General features: G+C 51.0%; 1 protein-coding gene across 1 annotated transcript in view; it reads left to right on the top strand.

Moving 5' to 3' along the window:
- The window catches only part of BTBD11 (BTB (POZ) domain containing 11), a 280,948-nt gene that overhangs the window by 234,174 nt on the left and 26,456 nt on the right, over positions 1–20,318 (top strand). The window contains exons 5-11 of the mRNA XM_014535984.1: positions 5,595–5,760; positions 7,542–7,631; positions 9,552–9,653; positions 11,481–11,574; positions 11,687–11,822; positions 12,457–12,677; positions 14,138–14,316. Of these exons, the coding sequence (XP_014391470.1) occupies positions 5,595–5,760; positions 7,542–7,631; positions 9,552–9,653; positions 11,481–11,574; positions 11,687–11,822; positions 12,457–12,677; positions 14,138–14,316 (988 nt within the window). The remainder of the gene's footprint in view (positions 1–5,594; positions 5,761–7,541; positions 7,632–9,551; positions 9,654–11,480; positions 11,575–11,686; positions 11,823–12,456; positions 12,678–14,137; positions 14,317–20,318) is intronic.

Here is a 20,318-nt window from a genome sequence, read left to right as displayed (position 1 = left end):
CAAGGGCCGGGGGCGGGGGGGGAAGGACACATATGTAATACCCTTTGTAATACTTATTATAATATTTTTTTTAAAGAATAAAAAAAAAGAATAAAAAATAAGTTAAAAGGGAGAGGAGCTCTGGCCAGTGTTGCTAAGTGTTTAGAGTGTCAGCCCACACACCAAGGGGTCTTGGGTTTGATTCCTGGTCAAGGGCATGTGCCTGGGTTGCGGATTCAATCCCCAGCCCTGGTCAGGTGTGTGTAGGAGGCAACCAATCGATGTGTCTCCTCTCTCTCTCTCCGACCACCACCATCCCTCCCTCCCTTCCACTCTCTCTAAAAAATCAATGGGAAAAATATCCTCAGGTGAGGATTAAAAGAAAAAGAAGGGAAAAAAAGGAGAGAAGCATACCTCCCTTTACATACTGTGAAGGCCTCCTTTGGCCCTAGCTGGTTTGGCTCAGTGGATAGAGCGTCGGCCTGTGGACTGAAGGGTCAAGGGCACACGCCTGGGTTGTGGGCTCGATCCCCAGTGTGGGATGTGCAGGAGGCAGCCAATCAATGATTCTCTCTCATCATTGGTGTTTTTATTTCTCCCTTTCCCTTCATCTCTGAAGTCAATAAAAAAAATTTTTTTAAAGTTTGAAAAGGAAAGAAAAAGAAAAGGCATCCTTTGGACATGACACTCAAGCTCATACTTGAGGGATGAGAAGGAACCAGCCCTGCAAAGAGCTACAGGAAGGGCATTCCAAGGAGAGGGAACAGCAGGAGCAAAGCCCCAGAGCAGGAAAGACCTTGGCCTGTTGAAGGGACAGAAGAGGGGGCTGCTGGTGCAGAGTGAAGGAGGAAGGGGAGGGTTGGAGAGCAGGGCGGGACCCTAAAGGCTGGAATGGATTCTCATTACATGGAAAGACATTGAAAGGTTTTAGGCAGGGGCACAGCATGGTCCTATTTACATTTTAAGTTCACTCTTTCCTTGTGTGAGAAACCGGTTTGGAAGGGAGAAGAGTGAGAGCAGAGAGACCAGTTAGGAGGCTACTGCAATCATCTAGGTGTTTGGAACCAGGGTCTGGCCAGTGGGGGTGAAGAGAAGCAATGGATTGGGAATTCGGGATTTGGGTTACACAGTCAACAGCTAATGGAATGAATGTGAGCATGAGAGAAGGTTCTCGCCTGAGCACCTGGGTGGACAGGGTTGCCATGTATGGAGATAGGATGACTGGCAGGCAAGTTCAGAGGGTGGGAGGTGGACGTGTTAATAAGTTCCATTTTGGACATACTAAATTCGAGGGTCTGGGAGACATTGAAGAGAGGCACTCTTGTAGGCAGTTGCATTTGGGGGCACGCCAGCACCATGGAGAAGTGCCTGGTTCCGCTGAGAGGGGTCAGGCTGTTTTGCCTGTTCAGCTGGTGAAATGCCAACTCCTTGCTTACCAGCTCTGTGACTTGGGAAATTTCCTCATCTCTGGAATGGGGCTTCTAACCGCACCCACATCATGGGGCTTGTTGTAAAAATCGTATGAATTAATACATGGGAAGAGCTTAGATTTCAATAGTAGGTATTCAATAAACGTCAGCTTCCTATAACAAGGATTTTTATCATCATCATCATTAACTACAGTAATTTTCTTGCCATTTGTCTCTTCCTAATTAAAATCAAGGACCTCTCTAGCTGGTAAACACTGCTGATGTTCTTGGAATCATCTGGGGCTCAGTGAACACGGGGTAGGGCCTGTGTCTCCCTCCTCCTAGCCCCACGCATGGTGCCCACACGCAGTAGGTGCTCAGTAATATTTATCCAGTCAAATGGAATTTAGCTTGACTCCAGCGGGGAAAACTGCTTATTTGAGAGAATCAGTCAAGCACTGAGGATAGCAGACAGGAAAGAGGAAATTGCAAACTCAATGACAATGACGATTCACAGCGTCTTTGCTCCCAGAAAGAGGCTCTGATTTCACAAAGTGCCCTCTTCCCGAATTAGTGATCTGGGAGACGAAAACTTCTCCTTACAATGAGTCGAACCTGATACCTCCCTGAGAGTTGCATGTGCGTGCGGGCACACACACACACACACACACACACACACACACACACACACACCATCAAGGCTCCAGACACTTCAGTGCAGCATGTGCAGACCCCTCCTCTTCCCCACCCCTGAAGCCACAGTGACGTATGCCCCAGTACCCTCCCTGTTGCTCTCACCCTCTTCTCTCCCGTCCATTTGGCTTGAAGCTTGTTCCTAGATCATATTTTTAAAAATATTTTTTATTGATCTCAGAGAGGAAGGGAGAGGGAGAGAGAGATAGAAACATCAATGATGAGAGAGAATCATTGATCGGCTGCCTCCTGCACACCCCACACTGGGAATCAAACCCGAAAACCAGGCACGTTACCTGACTGGAAATCAAACCGGTAACCTCCTAGTTCATTGGTCGACGCTCAACCACTAAGCCACACCAGCCGGGCCTCCTTAACCATTTTTTAGGGAACATCGGTCCTTTAGATGAAGCCTCCTTCACAAAGGTGTTCCCTCTTTCCCTAGAGATGGGTGCCGTCCTCTCTACAGTGGGATCCATGGACTCCCCTCGTGTTCTTTTAGGGTCATGGCAAGTGGCTCTGCCCATTCCCAGACAAAACAGTTCAATTTCAGATAAACAGTGAATAATGTCTTAGTACCAGTTTGTCCCATGCAATATTTGCTAAAGTAATTTTTATTGGCTAAATCTGAAGCCCTAGCAATGAGTCCCAAGTCCAAAGTCCCATAAACTGGGCCCTATGGCATAGCCCCATTCTGTGCCCCAGAAGTTCGAACTTGGATGCTGATGCCATGGTCTAGGCCAGGCCCGGAGTCCTTCATCTCTCCCCAACCTAGGGGGGCGGGGGGCGGGGGGGCTCTCAGGCTTCCCTGCAGAGTTTCCGGCAGCATTGAGGTGATCTTTCATCTTGGCGTCCAGGATCCTGGTCAACTATGGTCCCCTAAATACCTTTCTTAGTTCTTCCCTGCGCCTTGGAGCCTGACTTGACAGGGTTCCTGAAGCATGTATACAGACTAGACCCCCTATCAACCCCAAACTCAGGGTCCTCTGGAATCTTCGCTGCATCAGCTCCCCCTGGTGGCCAGAAGCAGAATTCTAGTGTCACCTATTGAGAGCCTAACATATCCTACCTACCGCAGGGTTCCTATTTCAGGACAGCCTTGGGCCAAGGCTCCTGTGTCAGCAGAGATGGACGATATATCAGGCACCCAAGGAAGGGTCACGTATACACCCGCCCCACCCATTTCCTGAGGCTCCCTGTGGCTCACCCCTCTGGTGTTCTCCCCAGAACCTAGCCTTACTGCTGAGCAGGTGTCTGAGTACCATAAACAGTACCCCCTCTCATTTCTTCCAAGGGTAAAAAAGGAGATAATCCCCTCACAAACCTAATCCTTCCTATGCCACCATGTGGGTTAGTTAGAAGCAGGAATGGGACCAGGAATGCTGAAAGCCTGCCTCCTTTCCTCCATGTCCACCCTCTGGATTGGCAAGAGGAGGGGCAGGAGGGGGTCTGGGACAGCGCTGACTGCGGCTGATGAAAGTGTGTGGTCCGCCAGCCTCGGGGCCATCACCTGAGAAATGGGCACCTGCATGTGGAGAAGACAGAACCCACGACGCCTGCTCCATCCCAGCAGCCACAGCCTTCACGCAGCCCCTTGTCACGTCTCTTTGTCACTGGCAGCTTCTTCATCCATTCAGCTAGTTCAGTGGTCAGCAAACTGCAACTCATGAGCCACATAAGGCTCTTTGGCCCCTTGAGTGTGGCCACGAAGTTTCAATCGCACTATACGTGCGCACCCGCACATGGTATTTTGTGGAAGAGCCACACTCAAGGGGGCGCAGTTTGCCGACCACTGAGCTAGTTCATTTAGCACTGACATGGCTCTTACCTCTAGGGGCGGCTCCCTGCAAATCCATCTTCTATTCTCTCCCAGAATTGGCCTTCCAACCATGCCAGTCCCCTGCCAGCTTCAAAACTTTCAATGGCACTTAAAGGTAAAGTTTGGAGCCTTGAGAATCAAGTCAAGTTCCCCTGTAATCAAATCCCACCCTCAGCTCTGGCACTCTGCCTGCAAGTTTAGACCCCAGAAACACTCGGACCTTCCTACCCTCACTTCACCTGCCACGCCTCATCGCCACACTTTTGCTCATACGAGCTCAGAGTTCTTCTGCTTTCTTTTCTCCTACCACTTCCTTATTTAAGACACAGCTCAGGGGTCACCTCCTCCAGGCAGCCTTGCTGTATCCCTGAGGCTCGATTCAGTGCATGTCTCCGATCCCTCAAGCACTGCATGTACCACATGCGGTTTCATGGCCAGTGCCTGTACCCTCTCCCCTTCCAGGCAGTGGACCTCAGGGCAGGGACAATGACATGTCTTCAGCCCCTAGAGCAGAGCTTGTCACACACAGTTGCTCAATAAATGCTTGCAGATTTGATTCCATAGGTGATTGATCAGTTCACGGTGGGAAGGAAGTGGCATCCTGTACAAGCAGAGTTTGCATCACCTTCTGGAATCCGTTGATTTTTCTCCCCACCTTCCCTAACCTCTCGCTCGCTGCGCCTGGCTGCCTGGGTTCATTTCTGAGGCACCTGACTATCTGTGATCGCATCCCACCTTCCCAGTTCTCTGCCCTGCTTCTCCTCTGAATGTAGAGAATCCACCTGTCCTGTGTCCATTCAGCTAACATTTTTAACAGCTCCATGTGCTGTGCTCTGTCTGGCACGGGGATGCAGACCTGCTAGACAGGGTCCCTGCTCTCACCGCAGTCCCCAGCCTGTAGGGAAAGGCAAATGAGGGAAGGGGCAAATAGCCTGTGCCATGATGGGAGGACAAGGGGACACAGTAGATACCCAGGCGGGCTCTCCAGGCTGCCGTGGTTCACATCCCAGCACCTTTGCTTGCTGGCTTTGTGGCCTTGGGCAAGGCCTTTATCTGTGTCTGTTTCCCCATGGATAAAAGAGGGGTAAAGAGCTAGCCAGTTTGACTCAGTGGATAGAGCATTGGCCTGAGGACCAAAGGGTCTTAGGTTCAATTCCAGTCAAGGGCACATACCTCAGCTGGGTTGCAGACTTCTCCCCCTCTCCCCGCCAGGGCCCTAGTCAGGGGCACGTGCAGGAGGCAACCAATCAATGTGTTTCTCTCACATCAATATTTATGTTTTTCCTTCTCTCTTCCACTCTCTCTAAAAATCAGTGGGAAAATATCCTCGGGTGAGGATTTTTTCAAAAAAGAGGGTTTAAAATAGTATTTACCTCTTGGGGTTGAGTGGGGATTAAATGAATTAATCCATGTGAAGAGTTTAGCATAGTGCCTACCCCCAGTAAACATTCAGTAAATAGTAGCCAAGAGTATACTTTGCTCCGTGCGTGAAGGAACACAGAGGACAGGACAGATCCACAGCAGTTACAAAGGACAAAGGGTCAAGACGTCCACATGCTAACTAAAGCCCAGGAACGGGCAGTGGACATGAAAAGCAAACGCAACGTCTCCTGGTGCTGCCTAACCCTGGTGGCCTTCCAGGCCCGTCCCTGGGGAGGCCGCCGCACCCCGCTGACCATCTCTCCCTCCCTTAGGGCTGACGACTGCTTTTTTGCTTCTCGGAAGCTGGACGCAGTAGCCATCGAAGCCAAGTTTAAGCAGGACCTGGGTTTCCGGATGCTGAACTGCGGGCGGACGGATCTGGTGAAGCAGGCGGTGTCGCTCCTGGGGCCCGATGGGATCAACACCATGAGCGAACAGGTACAGGGTCCTCTGGGTGTCTGAACGCGCACCCCCACCTTCACCACGAACGCTGCCCCATGGCAAGATGGACAGGGCAGGCACTGGACAGAGGCTCCCCCTACGGGTGACTTGGGGTGATTTTTTTTTTTTTAGTTTAGTTTTTAACATAAAAATACCCTTGTTCATCATTATAGAAGTTGCACGTGATCATTGCAGCTGAAATGGAAAAGAGAGAAAAATAGGCCTATTCCAGAAAGGAAATCATTCCCTCACCCGGATAACCATCCTATTTATATTTAGTATGTGTCCTTCAAGTTCTTTTTCCAGCATGGTTAAAATTAGTGCTCAGCGGCCTGTTACTGCCTCACAGAACAAGTCAAGACAAATTTTCACCAAACTTTCGGGGTACGTTTAAGATGCACAAAAGTCATTCTGGGGGACCCTCGGAGGAGCCTCTGAGACAGGCAGCTGTCCCCCCAGGCCTCTGACACTAAGGTACATTGAAAGGTACTTTGCAATATCATTAAATAGTTTTAGTCCCTTTTAATGGCTACATAACATGGTCATATTATTTATTCACTTAACCACACTCAGTTGTTGTTGGGTATTTAGGTTGTTTCTAATCACTTATATCAATAACGCTGAGCTAAATAAACTTAGACAAATCTCTGTTCAAATCCCTGATTGTCTCATTAGGGAAACTCTTAAGAGTGGAAATAGTGGCTCAAACTCATCAACCTTTCTGAAGGTTTTTTTTTTTTTATCTCAAATTACTATTCCAGAGACTTTGTTTCCTATACACACCCTCCAACTATATATCTGTGTTCCCTGTGAATCTTTTACTTACCTTTTGCCTGGTTTTCACTGGAGCTTTACTGTCTTTCTTTTTTACTTGGAAGAACTCTTTACATATTAGACATATGACCTTTATTATAATGTGACAGATATGTCTCCATGTACTGCTTACCTTTTCGTTTTGTTTATCTTTTCAATTTCATGTCCTCAGTGCTGTAATGATTTTCCTTTGCGATTCTTTTATTATTTTTGTGCCTAGATGACTTTTATGGTTTTAATTTTGTCCCGATATCGCTAATCAAACTAGAAACGGTTTTAGTGGATGGTGTAAGATAAGGCTCTTCTTACTCGGATATTTTCCCACCTTCACAACACTGTTTATTGAAAAATCCATCCCTTCCTTCTGTTGGTTGGGATATGTTGTTTATACTAAGCAGGAGTCATGGGCAAATACTTCAGGAATTTTTGAAAGCCATTCCTCATTTGCTTGCTGTTCGCTTGTAAATGGTAATGTCAAACCAGATGTCAACACTGGGGGTGTGCTCAGAGATATCCAATTTCCCTTGACCCCGACCGGGATCTTGTATAGAGTAAAGATGACACTTGTTATATTGAGAAAGAGAAAATGTCAAGGAAACCGTGTTTGTCAATTAGATAGCTTAGCGGCTGATGCTGCAGAACCCAGAAAGTTGAAAACAGCCATTTGTATTAGCAAACACTCCCAGGTCTGTTGCACCCTAAGACAGACAAAGGAAAATCCTCCAACATAAGCAACGATTAATGCAAGAAAAAAAAGACAATTTATGGTCCCTTCTTGCCTCCATTTTGGTTTTCAAACTATGGAGGATTGTGACCTTAGGAGTCTTAGGGCTGTTTATTTTTTTTTAATGCCAGATTTTGAGTGCAAAGATAGCCTTCTAAGCAAAAGTAAGAATTTCCATGTTAACAGCAAGTGACACAGCCACCTGGTAAACCTCCGTTCTCTGGTTTCTAACTCACCACAGGGCATGACCCCCCTGATGTACGCCTGCGTCCGTGGGGACGAGGCGATGGTGCAGATGCTGCTGGATGCCGGAGCTGACCTGAATGTGGAGGTGAGGGTGCAGGGGGCTGCAGGGCCCCTCGGCCTGGCATCCCCGGGGGAAGGTGAACCAAGAGAGGGGGGGGGGGCCTTTCTCTCCTGAGAGCCACTGCTGAGGGCAGGGCGCTCCGTCCAGTAAAGCGGTCAGACCAGCGGATGGATTTCCTCCACCTAAGGCCCCAGCCCTGAGAAACTCCAAGGAGCATGTATGTTCCAACGAAGCTACAAGGCGCACCAGCTTTTACTTGGCTCAGGTGTATCGCCTCTGATCCTTATTGTCATCCGTTCCCTCTGGGATCAGAGCAGAGAGCGCTCTCCTGAGCCACCAGCCCTTTCCCTCTGCGCACTGCAAAGCTGGGCCCTGTCCCAGAGCTGAGGCGTGGCTCCCCCTCCCCCACCGAATCCTGATTGGCGCACCTGGTTGGCTGAGTTGCAGCCACAGGTCTTAAAGCGAATCACATGGCTCCTTGAGGCAGTGTGCTGGAGCAGAAAGCACACCCCAGCAGGCTTTGGAATTTGACACGGGTTCAAATTCTGAAACTGTCCTGTGCTTTGGTGACGTGCTTTTGTGCTTGGGCAGGTGGTTTCTGAGCCTCGCTGTCCCCATCTGCAAAATGGGAGAATAATCACACCCAACTCTGAGCGTTGTTGGAAGAAATAAATACAGAGAGGACCTAGCACAAGTTTGGGACTCGGTATTGATTTCCTTCCCTGCCGGGGGTTGTAATAGGGGAAATCACACTTCTTTTTTTTTTTTTTTAACCATGTTCTGTGCTGTCTTAAGACCCACTCTCTCCAGCAGCCAGATATTGGCAGCCTTGGAAACTGGGGAAATTGGTATGCCACAGTCCTAACTCAGCAACCCTGGGGAGCCTTTTTAGGTCAAAATTAGATGCTCTTGTCATTTAGTACTCTGGGTTTTGGGGGGCTTTTCTATTTGCTTTGGGGGGTTTTAAGTGAGTTTTATATTCATCTGAGGAAAGCAGTCAATAGACATAGTTTGGGATCCCATTTTGGATCATACAAGTTTCAAGTATTAAGGATTTTTCTCCCCTGTTATGCATCCATAAGCACTGTGCAGACCCTGCGAGGGCTCCCCAGCTTGGGTTCCTGGTGGGGTTCCCTGGTCCTCCCTAGCCCAACCCACGGCTCCCAGCTCCAGGCTTCTCCTGCAGGTGATGAGTGAACTCAGCGCCTCTGAATGAAACAGGCATCTCGGTGATGTGGCCCCAGGAATATTCGGGAAAACCATGTGTGGGTGCCAGTCCTGCAGGACCCCAACCTTCAGCTGCCCAGACACCTGTCTTGTGGCCAGGGGTGTTTTTGAGATCCCCATATCAAAAGACCAGTATCAGATTCCTTATTTGTGGTGCTTTCAGGGAAGTTTTTATGCCCAGTTTCCAGAAATATGAGGGCCTTTGTCAACCAGGAAGGCAGCAGAAGAGTGGAGTGAGGTCATCGTGGGTGAGCTGTGACCAGATGGTGCCACTCCTCCATCAAATGGTGGGCTTCCCTGGCTCAAAAGCTAGAAGCAGACCTCCCCTTGCCTGGGGTTTGCTGCCACCGAGAATGTCCCCTCAAGGCGTGGGTGAAATGGCAGTGGCATCTCACACTGACATCCTGTAGATCTCAGAACCACCACCTTTCCTGCAGCAGAGAGAGGAGCCAGGCAGGTGAGCTGGCTCGTTGTAGCCACCATTACACCTTCTCCAAGGCACCTTAGCGGTGGTCAGAGGTCATTCGTTTAATCGCTTTCAGATGTGAAGCAAAGGAGTCCTTATTCCTCACCACCCACATCACCAACACTTCCCCAGGCACCGCCTAGGATATCCTTTCTACGCCTTTCCCACGTGCCCAGCCACAGATAGGTCAGCTCTGCTAGTCTAAGTATTGTGAAGGTCACATTCTGAAAATAACTTCAATTTGTTTATAGGTTGTCAGTACTCCTCATAAATATCCATCCGTCCACCCCGAGACCCGCCATTGGACGGCTCTGACTTTTGCTGTGTTGCATGGACATATTCCTGTAGTTCAGGTATTAACGTATTTCCCTATCCACACCTGACCTCTAATTTTACCGCTTTCATTATGCAAATCTGTACCTCTCCCGGCATGCATAGTCACGAAAACATTCATATTGGTTCATTGCAATTGAATATAGCACATGCATATCATATGAGTGGAAATATTATATGGAATGATCTATATGGCCCAGCTTTAGCCAATATGAAATTATCACCTACCCACATGCAGCCTCACACAACACACAGTGGCCAACCTACGGAAGTTGTTCCCAGTCGCTCCGGGGTGGGGCCTGAGCTGTGGTTTTGTGGATTGGTTCGTTTTACTTGTCGTAACATGAACACAAAACTTGGCTGGTGTGAGACCTTGGAACCTCCCCTGAGGTGTGACCCTGGTGTTTGTGTAGAGTCTAGTGGTTTCCAGCCAGTGGAAAGACGCATCCAAGTTGCCAAGGCAACGGTTCCAAAAGACACTTGCTTGGATCCCACTTCTTGAGACGGATCCAGGAGACCTAGAGCAGGGCCTTCGCATGTGTCTGCTGAAAGCTCCCAAGCATGGAGAGACGTCCTCATCTGAGGTCCTATGGGCATATGTTGCTTGCACCTTTTCTGGCTGTTGTAGAGTTGGTGTTCATTGACTAGCCATCCAGTACATTCTAGGTCTTAAACGTGGTCTTCACGGCATCAGAAAAGGGAGACGAGCAGCCGGTCCATCAGGAACTCGCCTCCTTTTATGTGGTCCAAGCCTCTGAGGATGAATGGAGAGCAGGGAATCGTGTGAGAGGCACCACTGGGCAACGTTGGGATTCCACGGGAATCCTTTGTCGTTTCCTAGGGTGTGGGGATCCCGAAGACAGGTCCAAAGCCATGCTTCAGGAGGTTGCGCGTGTGACGTGCCACACTGGCTTCTGCCTGTACAGCGTCATGCGCAGTCCAGTCCTTGTAGAGGAGTCTAAGGAAGAAGGGGCGGAGGGTGGCCCGGCAGACGCAGATGCCATCCTTTAACAAGCAGCGGCATCCCCGGCCTTTCAATCCGGAGTCGGCGCAGTGGGCAGCCGAGCAAAGCCAAACCGAAGTCAGGCCTCCTCCCCGCTGCAGGTGCACGAGTCACAGAAAGCCACACGTGCAGCCCCCTCCTGGCTGCGCCCTCAGGGATAAAGCAAGCAGGTCCCCCCCAGCCCAGCCCAGTTCACATCAGCAACAGCACATTCACTGTGAGTGAGATCCGGCATGGACAGGATCTCCATTTTTAAAAAGCACAGAATTGCTTAGGGAAGGCACAGAACTGAGTCCCGTGAGGCAGAGCTCTGGGAAGCTCACGCTGCCGCATGGAGCCTGCTGGCCAGGACACAGCCTCTGCTGACCTGCCCTCGGAGCTCCCCGGGACCCTGGCCCTGGTTGGCCCGGGCGCTCTCCAGAACTCTCGATCTGTGATTCCAAGAGGCCACATTAATGCTCTCCAACCCAAACAGGGAGTCTTCCAGCCCCTGGTTCCAGGGGCTTCTAGAAACATTCATGTACGTGTCAGTCACCTGGAGAGCCTGTTAAAAATGCAGACGCTTGTCCAGTGGGTCTGGGGCGGGCCCGAGGGCCATGTTTCCCACCAGCTCCCAGGTGCCCCCGCTGCTGGCCTGCACCCCACACTGAGTAGCTCAGGTTCTAGTAGATCCAAGCAGCTCCTAGTTCCCCCTCGAGGCCCAGCTTCCCTGGCCCCAGGCCCGTGGTCACAGACCCAGAGGAGAGCAGGAACATTGGCATGGCACTGATTTCCACCAGTTTTCCTGACGCCCCCTCGCAGCGCGGGTCCTTTAAACATCTCCGTGGCCCCTCTTCCTCCGCAGCTCCTGCTGGACGCCGGGGCCAAGGTCGAGGGCTCTGTGGAGCAGGGCGAGGAGAACTACTCGGAGACGCCCCTGCAGCTCGCAGCCGCCGTGGGTAAGAGGTGCCATCCTCGCCCTGGCCGAGGGCCTCCACCACCCCGGCCGCGGGGGTGCCTGCGACTCTGTTTGCTTTATGCGCTTATAAAACCCCTTCTCTGGGCTTGCAGGCAATTTTGAGCTGGTTAGTTTGCTGTTGGAGCGAGGTGCGGACCCCTTGATAGGAACCATGCACAGGAATGGAATTTCTACAACCCCCCAGGGGGACATGAACTCTTTCAGCCAGGCCGCAGCCCACGGACACAGGTAGGCTAGGGCGGGCCAGAGCCCCAGGCCCCGAGCGGTGCTTGTTAAAAATGCAGATTCCCAGGCCTGCCCCAGACCCACCGCCTCTCTGGATGTGGGGCCCAGAGGCAGTGCAGGCCCCAGCCCGGCCAGCGTGGCCTTCACTGTCCGCTCCCGGCCGAGGGCCAGCCTCATGCTGCACACAGCTGCCCGGACTGGCTGTTCTGTCCTCTCCCAGCCAGCTTCCACCGCAGACATGCATCCCCTCTGGGAAGCGAAGTGAGAAGAATCCGTTGAGAAAGAATAAATCACCTCCTGTTTGATCGCCTCCCGTCCACCATTCCCTCAGGATTTATCCCATCGGTTGTATTACACATCACCCCACGTAAAGCAGAATCACGGGTTCCAGAGCCTTCTAGGTACTTGAGGCAAACACTTAGCTCCCTGGTTGTCCTTGAGGAAGCACGGCCGGCCACGCCCCACTATCTCCTCCACCCCCAGAACAGAGCGCCCGTGGTCAGGACTCTGAAACCCGCCACCCCGAGCTGGTCCCGTCCCCTTCCCTTGTCCCAGGGAGTGGTCCCCACCCGTCCCCGCCCTGGCAAAGCCCTCCCCCACCTCTGAGTGTCTTCCTCTCTGGGTTTATGATTGACAGGAACGTGTTCCGCAAACTGCTCGCCCAGCCAGAGAAGGAGAAGAGTGATATCCTGTCCCTGGAGGAGATTCTGGCCGAGGGGACAGACCTGGCGGAGACAGCCCCGCCCCCCCTGTGCGCCAGCCGCAACAGCAAGGCCAAACTGAGAGCCCTGAGGGAGGCCATGTATCACAGCGCTGAGCATGGCTACGTGGATGTCACAATTGACATCAGGAGCATCGGTCAGTGTGGGCACCCTCCGCCCTGGGCACAGCACCACTGCCCGGCTCACACTATTGACATCAGGAGCATCGGTCAGTGTGGGCACCCTCTGCCCTGGGCACAGCACCACTCACACACACACACACACACACACACACACACACAGGCCCAGGGGGCCTCTCCTTCGCTGGTGGGAGCACTTCCATGCTGAGAGTCCCACACTGTCCCCATCGACAGCAGCATCCTGCCAGCCCCGTCCTCAGGTCACCTTTCCATGATTCCCAAACTCTGGACCCTGGAAGTTAGGAGTTTGAATCACCTGGGAGCTTGTCTGAATACACATTGCCAGGCCCTACACCCAGAAGCTCTGCTGTCTAGGGTCTGGATGGGTAAAGGCTGGAAATCTTTATATTTAACAAGCATCCCAGGTGGTTCCCAGTGGTTGGGGTGCATAGAGCACCCAGACCCATGAAGCTGCGGCCGGGCAGCGGCTAGAGTGAGGACAGGCTTCCTGACCAGGGCTCCCCCTCAGGAAGCCTTTGGGGTGGCTCTTCCTGGATGGAGCTAGCCCACGGCCACCTCCTCCGTGCATCTGAGGGACAGGCTAGCCTGGCCTTCCCAATCTAGTGGCATAGGCCCAGCATGGGAATAGCAGGACTCGCGTGGGCCTTAAACTCAGGTTGTAGCCTGAGGGCCTGCAGAGGGGCCCCTGTGCTGTTCTGGAAAAGGGCCTCTCGCACAGTGGCTGTTTAGCATGTGGGGCGGCTATGCCCCGGCCCCGAGGGCCTGTTTAGCATAGTGAAGCAGTCAGAAAGGTCGCTTGTTGTACACAGGAGCAAGACGTCTGCTTCTCTCCCCACGAGAGGGGGGAATCAGCACAGCAATCAGCTGCTGGAGAGGCTCCTGCTGCGGGAGGAGCCCGATGAAGTGGCTGCAGGTGGAAATGTAGTTTTGCACGGGGACCAGCAGCCATACCCTCCGAGTCTCCTTATGCGGGTGGAAGTATCCATCTTAGCTCACTGGTGGGTTTCACCAGCTCCCAGCTCTCGCCTGGGCACGGATGTGGTATCCAATCCTGGGCAAGACTCGGCCCCCCCCACAAGCATCTCCCTCCCCAGAAAGTGGAGAGGATGGAGACAAATGAAGTCAGTGCTGAGAAGTATGTCACAGGCCAGAGCCTTGTGCATAACGATTCCAGTATTCTCCACCATGATTATAGGTTGTAAAATGCAGCCCCTGATAATATGAGTAGCATGAAGAAATGGACACCCGTACTTAAGGGAATTGAATTATGACCTTTAATTTCAACTTCTGCAAGTCTTTGGGGGGGTGGGGGGTCAACACTGGCTCTATTCATCGCAAGCCTGTCTCTTGGTCTCATAATTGGGTAACGTCCTGGGGAAAGGCCAAGTTTTAGATAAAAACGCGCCTTCTCTTTTGGTTGTTCTCTGCCTTGCCCTCCCCTCTCCCCTCCCCCCAGGTGTCCCGTGGACCCTGCACACGTGGCTGGAGTCCTTGCGGATCGCCTTCCAGCAGCACCGCAGGCCCCTCATCCAGGGCCTGTTGAAGGAGTTCAAGACCATCCAGGAGGAAGAGTACACGGAGGAGCTCATCACCCAGGGCCTGCCCCTCATGTTCGAGATCCTGAAAGCCAGCAAGGTACGAGGGGTCTGATGCCGCTGGGCCGTCGGCAGAGAGCCAGGAGGTTCCCCATCTCAGGGGTCCCTTCCCTGTGGTCGTGGCGGCTGGTGGCTTGTGTACCCCAACTGGCTAAAGCCACTTGTGCCGTCATTTGTGTGGCAGCTGCTTTGCTGAGCCCCTGTGAGGTTCCAAGGCACTTAGGCACATGGATGAAGTAGTAAGATCTGTCCTGGCCACAGGGAATTTACACAAAAGCTGGTGAGAGAATACCAGCATGTGTGCCCGAGGGCATCTGAGGTGGTTTATGAAACAATGGCACAGGCCCCGAGAGGTGAGGTGCCAGACGGTCAGGGAAGGTGTGCTGAGGTGCTGGGACTAGGGCAGGCCTGACAGGCAGATAGAATCCAGCGGGAGGAGGGACACAGCGCAGCGCCCCAGATGAATGGGGTACAGGCCCTGGGGAAGGCTTTTGAGATACACAGAAGCCAATGAACCCTGCGCTGACCCCGAGACTCACCCCTTCCTCATGGACCTCCCAATTCCCGCCGGGACCTGCCTTGAAGGGAAATGGTGCAAACCCTTGGAAAACCAGTCCAGTCCTGGGGCTACTGTGTGGTCAGTTCTTAAAAATCTCTGTGGGGTGCCTTGTTTGATGATACCATATAGACACCCAGTACCCACCAGTGGGCCATGTGGCATGGGGGGCTGGGGGGAGGACAACTTTGAGAATGGACAGCTGTGGTGTGCCTGGTCCCCAGCCAGCCATGGAGTGGAGAGGCCAGGTCAGGGGGAGGGGTGGCAAAAGCCCCACCACTGGCTGTGGAAGCACGGGGGAGGGGGGGGGCGCGGGACCAGTTTGCCTGGGAGGCTTTGAGGAGTTTGGGCACCAACCATCCCATCCCCCAGGGCTTCTCAGTGGGCCTCAGGGGACGGGATAGCACAGTGGTTGGGAGCACGGGCTCTGGAGCCAAACTGTAGGAGTTCAAGCCTGGCTCTGCCGCTTGCTTGCCTTATGACCCTAGTCAAGTTACATAACTTCTCTCTGCCTCAGTTTCCCCACCTGAAAGTGGGGACAGTGCTTGTATTAACCTCTTAGGCTGGCTGTGAAGAGAAAATGAGTCAGTGCCCTTCACACTGTCCCTGCCACTGAGTGAGCGCTTTATAGTCCCCATCATAACGACGGCCTCGCCAGGGGATGTGGCGCCTCCATTGCTTCCCAAGGGCTGTTCTGTAGCAACCAGCCCCTCAGCAGGGATGACATCAACATATTTAACACCCAGCGCAGCCCCGGCACCAAGGAGCCCCTGAAAACCACATGTACCCAGCTGAATGCCAGCTCCTCTCCTCAGGGTAACACTGGATTATCCCAATCTCTCTACTGCAGAGCCTGGCAGAGCCTAATTCACAAAGGCAAGCAAGCGTTTCCCAAACTCACTTGACCTCGGAACCCTTTTTATAATGAACTGTCTCGAGACAGAAAGGAGGACTTTTTTTCTTTAAGCTAAAATATGTAGTTAAATCCTCACAGGCAACTTTTGAAGCAGATACTGCTCTTATCCCCCATTTAACAAATGGGGAAACTGAGGCACGGAGAGGTTGACCGGCGTGCCCGAGATCACAGAGTCGCTAAGTAGCAGAGCTGGGACTGAACCCAGGCGGTCTGGCCCCGGCGCCAGCCTCTTCCCCCTCAGTCCCAGATCAGGCTTTGTGGAGCTCTGGGGCCCCTGTGAGTCACCGGTGACGTCGCAGGGGAAACAGGCCTCTGAACCAGGAAGGCAACCTGGGTCCCCCCCGCCAGGCTGGGCCCACGGGCTGCCCGAGAGAAGGACGGGACAAGGGGACCAGGGAGTGCCTTTGCCGGCAGCGGGGTGGCCCCACAGTAAAGCAGCAGCAACTCGGCGTCCTGCCTGCTCACTGAGCCTGGAGCAGTGGCCCGGTCCCGAGCAAGGCCCATTAGGTCTTCTCATTAGCACGGTCTCCAGCCCAGCGTCCAGGGCCCCCTCGGGCTAGATTTATGCTTGATGTCAGGCCCCGCTGAGACCTGAAGTGGGAGCAGGTGTGCGGCCTCCGGTAATGAGCCTGGCAGCTCTATTTAGAGTGAAACCTGCTGGAGGCTTTTCAAAACCAAATGCTCCCTGCCCCTCACCCCCCACCTTGGAAATAAATAAAAAAGGACGGCACCTGAAATTACCTAAGAGACCACCTTCCACCTTCGGGACAGACGTTCCTCGTTCGGTTCCCAGGGTCTGGTGTTCTAATGGGTGTCGGGTTTTTAATTTCCTTCCTTTCTTCAGGATATAGTGGGCATTCCAGAGATTACCGAAGCATCTTGTGTTTTAAGTAAACCTGCTCTCTGGGGTTTCTAAGTAAACATCGTTTTTAATAGGACATACATATATGCATACGGAAAAGTGCCCCAATCGTAACTCTAGAGGCAAAGGAATTTCCACAAAGTAAACCTACCTGTGTGATGAGCAGCCGGACCAAAAACAGAGCATTGCTAGCACCCACCAGCCCCCTCCTGCCCAGCCCAGCCCCTACCCTCTGAGAGCAGCCAACAGCTCCGACAGCAGCAGCTGGGGGTGGGAAGAAGGGAGGGACCTTTGCCAGGATGTGGGGACCAGAGCCTGCTCCCAGCAGTTGTACTGATCATGGAGGGTGGGGGGACCCAGGGATGGGGCAGGGGCAGTCTAGGTCACAGTGATGGCGAACCTTTTGAGCTCGGCGTATCAGCATTTTGAAAAACCCTAACTTAACTCTGGTGCCGTGTCACATATAGAAATTTTTTGATATTTGCAACCATAGCAAAACAAAGACGTATCTTTGATATTTATTTTATATATTTAAATGCCATTTAACAAAGAAAAATCAACCAAAAAAAATGAGTTTGCGTGTTATAGGTTCGCCATCACTGGCTAGCTAGGAGGACTGCACCCAGTCAGGTTTGCTCTTACAGTAAATGGGGGTTCAATGGCATCCCCTACTGGTGAGATGTGGTATTACACATCACCATGCAGGGCAGAGGGGGGAAAAGATAAACTTTCCGTGGCTGTGTGAAGTCAGGCATTCTCCAAGCATGGGTGATCGTCCTGCGGTCAGATCCTGTAGGCTTATTTTGCTTTTCTTTTTCTAGGTTCTTGAGGTAGAAGGTTAGACTATCAATTTGGAACTGTTCCTTTTTTCTTCTATATGCACTTGATACTCTACATTTTTCTGCTCTACCCTAGCTGTGTCCCACAATTTTTGATATGTTTTATTTTCACCTTCATTCGGTTCAGCATATTTTTTATTTCCCTTGAAACTTGATTTTTTTTGGCTTATGGATTATTTGGAAATGTGTTATTTAGTTTTTATGTGTTTGGGGATTTTTCTGTTACTGATTTCTAGTTTGATTCCATTGTGGTCAGAGAACACATTCTATATTATTTCACTCCTTTTTTTTTAAAGATTTGTGATTTGTTATATGGCCCAGAATATGGCCTATCTTGGTATAGGTTCTGTGGGCACTTGGAAAGGGGTGCTTTCTGCTGTTGTGGGGTGTTCTGTAATTGTTAGTAACATCCTCTTGGCTGATGACTATGCTGAGCTCTTCTGTATCCTACATCCTATATTCTGTATCCTATAGAATATCCTATCCAGTTATCCTATCAGTTGACAGAGGGGTGTTAAAGTCTCCGACTGTAATTGTTGAATTTGTCTACTTCCCCTTTTAGTTCTATCTGTTTTTAGCTCACATATTTTGCAGCTGTGTCATTTGGTGCAGACACATTTAGGATTGCAGTGTCTTCTTGGAGTATTAACCCTTTTGTCATTATGTAATGCCCCTCTCTGCTTCGACTAGTTTTCTTTGCTCTGAAGTCTCCTTAATCTAATATTAATACAGCTGCCCCTGCTTTCCTCTGATTAATGTTTGTATGATATTTTCCCCATCCTTTTATTTTCAACTTGCCTATACATTATATTTAAGGTTTCTTATAAACAACATGCAGTCGGACTTTTCATCCACTCTGTCGATCTCTGTCTTTTAATCAGAATTTATAGACCATATATATTTTATATAATTATTGATGCTCTATGGCTTAAATCTACCATCTTATTTTTTGTCTTCTGTGTGATCTCTCTGTCTTTTTCCTGCCTTCCTGTGGACTACCTGAACATTTATTTAAATTCATTTTTTATTTGTCTGTAATGTTTTTGGAGTGTATCTCACTGTATAGCTTTTTTAGTGATTGCTTGATACATTGCATTATCTGTATATATAAAAGCCTAAGTGACCAAACGGCCAATTGACCGGTCACTATGATGCACACTGACCACCAGGGGGCAGACACTTGATGCAGGAGCTGCCCCCTGGTGGTCAGTGTGCTCCCATAGCCAACCTCCTCCTGCAGGCCAACCTCCTACGGTCCCTCTCCCCCCCAACCCCCCAGCTGGCCAGCCCCAATTGGCCCCGATTGGGACTGGGCAAGATGGCCCTGATCAGCCCCAATCACTGGCCAGGCCGAGGGACCCCACCCGTGTATGAATTCGTGCCCCGGGCCTCTGGCATGTACATAATATCAAAATCTACTGGTTTCATCAGTTTACCAGTTCAAATGAAGTATAGAAACCTTACTTCTCTTTATGTCCCTTTACCCTCCTCCATTTATGACATATCCATCTTTAAATATGTCATCTAATTTAGAACCACATCAGACAGTTACAATTTTTGCATCAACCATCAAACATAATTAGGAAACTAATTGTATGTGTCCATATGTTTGCTTACCCTGTTCCTCCTTCCAGATGCTCCAAGGCTCCCTCCTTCATCCTTTCCTGTCGTTTAGAGACCTTCCTTCAGCCATTCTTCTAGGGTCGTGCTGGTGACCAGTTCTCTTAGGTCCTTCATCCCAGAGTGTCTGATTTCCCTTTTGTTCCTAAAGGATATTGTCACTGGTTGTTGTTTATTTCATACTAGAGGCCCGGTGCATGAAATTTGTGCACTGGGGGGTTGGGGCGGGGGAGAGCCTGGCCTGTGCCCTCTCACAGTGCGGGAGCCCCACTATCTATCACCCCAAAGAGGTAGGCCCTGCCCACCTACCTGGGGCTCCTCGATGGATTGCCCCAAAGAGGTAGGCCAGAGCCTAGGGTCCCGCCTCCGCGCTGTGTGGAGCCGCGGGACCAGCCTCCGCACCACGCACGCATCAAACTCCCGCCTACCCATGCATGCACACAGCCCCACCCACCCACGCATGCCCACTGCGCACGCAGCCTCCTGGTGATTGCTCATTACGGCGTGAGGGCATCACGACCACATAGGCTTTTATTAACAGGATGTTTCTTTTAAATCATCTTACCTTCCCTTAAATGTATTTAGAAAGGAAACAGTATATTACTACCATAAATAGAAAGCTCTCATCAGTTGCCATGAGTAGAAGGTACATATAAAAATAAATGGGTGCTGATTTAAAAGCACTTTAAGTTCACAGTGTGTTCAATTTCATCTTGTACACAACTCCAAGGGTGTGTGACAGACTTGGAGCTAAGCTGACCTCATGGGAATCCTGTGGGGCCGTACAGCCTTCCCACCCCACCCCGCCTTTTCCAGGGGGTTCCAGCAGAGAGGGGCTCACAGCTGACAGGGCAGCCCAGCACTTTCCACAGGGGCGGGGCCTGTCTTGGGAGGAATTGATCAAGACAAAGAATTCACTGCCGATGACCCTGGAAAGCAACATTCAACATTCTCTTGATTCTGAGATCAGGCTTTTTTCATCTTTTTGAATTTGACATGGGTCTTTAAAATGCATGTTTATCGCAGTGAGTTTCTTTCCAGTAATTTTAGGATATTTTAGAATCCAGGAAAATAGAGATTAATTTGAATTATGGGAATTTGCTCTTTTGAGAGTTCAAAAATGGTCACATATTGGCACTTCCGTTTGGTTCAACCTAATGGCATATTGTGATGTGTTATATTTTTAATCCTCATAGCAGGTAATTTAATCCTTACTATAGCGGGTAATTCATTTGGGAAGAGAACACTG

This window comes from Myotis brandtii, unplaced genomic scaffold (assembly GCF_000412655.1).
Source record: "Myotis brandtii unplaced genomic scaffold, ASM41265v1 scaffold155, whole genome shotgun sequence".
Taxonomy (NCBI): Eukaryota; Metazoa; Chordata; class Mammalia; order Chiroptera; family Vespertilionidae; genus Myotis; species Myotis brandtii.
Note: the sequence above shows the minus strand (reverse complement) of the source record. Positions and strands in the feature narration are given on the sequence as shown.